The following is a 4,167-nucleotide window of genomic DNA, read 5'->3' as shown; positions in this document are numbered from 1 at the left end:
AAATTCCTTGTAATTTCTCTAGCATAACAAATGAATACCATAGGCTAGGCTGCATACTCTGCAATCAATGCGCTATGCCTACTATTTGCTTTCAACTATTACAGTGAACTAACGGAGCGACAGCTGTTCCCTTATAAGAAGGATGACTTGCAAAACCTGCTGCGGCATTGTGGTAGGCAGTCCACCTTTTGCCAACTGGACACACCCTACACAAATAAGACTACATGTTGACCTTTTTGTTCAAGAAAATTACTAAAGAAAACTGTGTGTGCAAAATGCATTGCTGAGGAATTCAGTCCTTTGTTTGCCTCTACACTATGTTCTGGTGATAGCGTATACATTTTTCACGAGAGCAGCCACCGAGACCTCTTCAGTTCCTATGTTCATCACCATAACAAAATGCATTGCTTCCCATCAGCATTTTTATTGAACATTGTTGTAATAGTTTTTGCTACACCTGGACATAATATTATGCACCCCCCTATCCACATCGAAGGGACAGCAGTGGAGAAGGTGGAAAGTTTTAAGTTCCTCGGCGTACACATCACGGACAAACTGAAATGGTCCACCCACACAGAAAGCGTGGTGAAGAAGGCACAGCAGCGCCTCTTCAACCTCTGGAGGCTGAAGAAATTTGGCTTGTCACCTAAAACCATGACAAACTTCTACAGATGCACAATTGAGAGCATCTGTATCACCGCCTGGTACGACAACTGCACCGCCCTCAAACTACCTGCCCTCCAGGAGACCTACAGTACCCGATGTCAAAGGAAGGTCAAATAGATCATCAAGGACAACAACCACCCGAGTCACTGCCTGTTCACCCCACTACCATCCAGAAGGTGAGGTCAGTACAGGTGCATCGAATCTGGGAACGAGAGACTGAATAACAGCTTCAATCTCAAGGCCATCAGACTGTTATACAGCAATCAATAACTCAGAGATGCTGCTGCCTACATAGAGACTCACTATTCACTTTAAACAATGGCACTTTTAAAAAATGAACATTGTTTACAATTGTATATACTATATCTTATACCATGTATTATATCTTGCCTAAGCCACTCGGCCATCGCTCATCTCTATATTTATATGTACATATTGTTATTCCATCCCTTTACTTAGATTTGTGTGTATTACGTAGTTGTTGGGGAATTGTTAGATTACTTGTCAGATATTACTGCACTGTCAGAACTAGAAGCACAAGCATCTTGCTACACTCACATTAAAATCTGCAAACCATATGTATGTGACCAATACATGATTTGATATTCACTTTTTCTATCGAATTCGATCTCAGCAACTGAAATAGGCACTTGGTTAAGTATAAAATATATTTATTTTTATTTTTATTTATACTGTATATGCATTTCACTCCAAATTGGTTTACGGCATTTGCAGGAAGAAATTAATGTAGAAATAAAGATAGATTACAATTGATGTCATATCAAAGCCTTCGCTAATGTCTGTTGCCCCATTGTCTGTTGTCTTGTGGATACTGGTCTTCATGAGGAACTCTTCCATCTCATCGTAGAGAAGATGGCATGGAGGGCGTAGAGCAGAGTCACCACATAACACATCACCTACAGGAAAAATACAAGATACAGAAAGGTGAGGAGTGGGATGGACCACTAGAACATGCAGTAAGCTTCAGTTGAAGAACACTTTGTTTGAATCACAGGAGTGAAGGAACCTACCACTGCAGCAATATCCAATTGGTATTCTTTGAAGAACATACTGGTAACTGATTTCAGACTAATGGTGATGTATGCCTGTACCACTGCTGCACTGAGGTAGAAGAAGGCTGCAAGGGAATGATACACAACATCCTGAAGAGAGAGAGAGAGAGAGAGGGAAAGAGAGAGAGAGAGAGAGCGAGAGAGAGAGAGAGAGCGAGAGCGAGAGAGAGAGCGCACGAGAGAGAGAGAGAGAGAGAGATGGGAGAGAGAGAGCAAGGGAGAGAGAGAGAGAAGCAACATGATAGTTAGTCATCATCCTGTTATATTACCTGTTATAACACTACATCCATTCAATAGACAGAAAGTTCATTATACTCTCATCATCATCATCATCACCATCGTCATCATCACCATCATCATCATTCTGTTTGATTAGACATTTAGGATGGGAAGAAAATCTGTTCCATTGTCATTTTCATCCTTTTTGAGTAAATCACTTTTATCAAAGATGGCTGTATGAATGTCTCTCAGACTCACCAGTGTAGGCCAGATGCTGCTCTTATTGGCTCCACTGATGAAGATGAGGAACCACAGGGTAGTGAAGATGAAGCAGAACACAGAGACAAACATCACCCAGCCCTGAGGGTTCGCAATCAGCACCTTTGTGGAGGCTACCAGAGTCCACACCAGACCTCCGAATATCTGCCACACACACACGCGCACGCGCACATGCACACACACACACACACACACACACACAGGAGAAAGACACACACACACACACACACACACACACACACAGGAGAAAGAGAGAGAGAGTGAACACAGAACACGTACGGTCATAATGTAAACATCAATGCATTTAGTTGACAAGTTGTTAGTCATGGGATTTGATGGTTCAATCAGCCATCCACTTCTTAATGTCACCCCAATAGTGTCAGTCCATGTGTTGTGGTAAGACCACAGAGAGCAGGCCACAGTAACAGGGTAAGTAAACATGCACCTCTAGGCAAGGTCTGATAGCTTTAACTTACTAAAGCTAATTTCGTCAGGGGTTCAACCATTTGCATAGAACATTTCACCAGGTAATGGCTGTGACAGCTAGTGCATGCAACAGTCAGTAGGCTAACATTTATGAGTTCTATGTTATCCGTCAAAAACATCCATAATCATACGCCTTTCGATTAGTTACTAGATACCACTGCCACAATTTCTCCATAGAGAATCTGGCACTCCGTCGTACATGGTCATTTCTAAACTCACACACACATTCTACCCCTCCTTCAACAAACATGCCAGTAAAGAGAGGATGAATGGTGTTTGGATACAGCGCGGATCATGCCATAACCATAGTTTGGTTTCAGATAAGGATTTAGCTGATATTCACAAACCACAAACCTGAAATCAACATATTTTCAAATACTATGGCAATAATTACCAGCGGAAGTAAACCAACATTTATTTAGCCAGGAAAAGTCCATTGTCACACATAGTCTCTTCCACAAGGGATACCTGACAAGGGATACCTGCAGCAATCAAAGAAGTGCTTGGTATGAGTCTACACACAGTGTCTACCACTCTAAAGTAATACTCCTTTCAGTGCACTCTGAATTACATCATGCATACATACCCAAATATTACCTTGAACAATCAAATGTCTTATCTCCCTCTGGTAAATGAGAAGGGCATTAGAGTAAATAATATTTCTAGAGTAAAGAGCAATGCCAGTAGTCCAGTCACAGCTGAGAGCAGAACACTTATTTGATTTGTCTGTACTCACAAACTCAGGGATGAAGAAGAGGTCTGGAACAGTGGTGAACACACTGGTGCCACTGGACAGAGGGTTACTGGAGGTGCTGGAAGCCATATTCCCAAAGTGTTAAGGTCTACCTGTGTGTTGGCGTTTTGTTGATGTGGGAGTGTGCCCAACACAGTTCTCCCTAAAGTGAGACCTGTGACCTAAACACTTGTGCTTTTAAAGCCCTGCTTCCTTAACCCACACCTGTTCCTCCTCCTCCAGTCTTTCTCTTGTCGTTTTATTTCTTCATTACATTGAAATACCAGTTGGTTGTGTCAGCTTGTGTACAGATGTAGGATCTGAATTTGATCACTATTTTGTTTTTAGGAGAACCAGGAAATGCAAACTTGTCGTGTATTTGAGTTTAAAAAAGGCTTCTAAAGTGTTACATTTCTGACATGATTTGCCCTAACAAAAAATGGATCAACAACTACAAAACTCTCCAAAATGGCTTGTGTTGTGTGCTATTGCTTTTGAAGGAGCTGTCAGGACATGTCATGCTTTGATGACAGTTATAGTGATCATTTCCTCAGCAGCTGTCCACTGCTCGCTCCGGAGGCTCTTGCTGCTTTAGCTTTTCAGTTCATTTCCGCCTACATTCCAGTATGCAACTACTAACAGTCACCACCTTCCACAAGCAGCAAGAAAACGAAACAATGCAGCAAGAAAATAGCATCAAACAACTCAAGA

The 4,167-nt window shown here is 41.9% G+C and overlaps 1 protein-coding gene across 1 annotated transcript; it reads right to left on the bottom strand.

Annotated features, from left to right (window-relative positions):
• Positions 1 to 1,320: 1,320 nt before the first annotated feature.
• LOC112253443 (myelin and lymphocyte protein-like) lies at positions 1,321 to 3,640 on the bottom strand. Its single transcript, XM_024425420.2, has 4 exons — positions 3,460 to 3,640; positions 2,217 to 2,381; positions 1,698 to 1,829; positions 1,321 to 1,583 (listed from the first exon to the last, which is right to left on the bottom strand). The coding sequence occupies exons 1-4, from the start codon at positions 3,544 to 3,546 to the stop codon at positions 1,506 to 1,508; spliced, it is 462 nt and encodes a 153-aa protein (XP_024281188.2). The 5' UTR covers positions 3,547 to 3,640; the 3' UTR covers positions 1,321 to 1,505.
• Between the last annotated feature and the right edge of the window lie 527 nt (positions 3,641 to 4,167).

This window comes from Oncorhynchus tshawytscha, linkage group LG16 (genome assembly GCF_018296145.1).
Source record: "Oncorhynchus tshawytscha isolate Ot180627B linkage group LG16, Otsh_v2.0, whole genome shotgun sequence".
NCBI classification, from domain to species: Eukaryota; Metazoa; Chordata; class Actinopteri; order Salmoniformes; family Salmonidae; genus Oncorhynchus; species Oncorhynchus tshawytscha.
The sequence above is the reverse complement of the archived record's forward strand: the minus strand, read 5'-3'. Positions and strand labels throughout refer to the sequence as shown.

Coding starts and splice junctions, on each gene's coding strand:
- LOC112253443 (XM_024425420.2), bottom strand. CDS start 3,546: ATGGCTTCCAGCACCTCCAGTAACCCTCTGTCCAGTGGCACCAGTGTG. Junction 1,830..2,216: donor GCAGCATCTGGCCTACACTG/GTGAGTCTGAGA, acceptor CTCTCTCTTCAG/GATGTTGTGTATCATTCCCT. Junction 1,584..1,697: donor AATTGGATATTGCTGCAGTG/GTAGGTTCCTTC, acceptor TTTTTCCTGTAG/GTGATGTGTTATGTGGTGAC.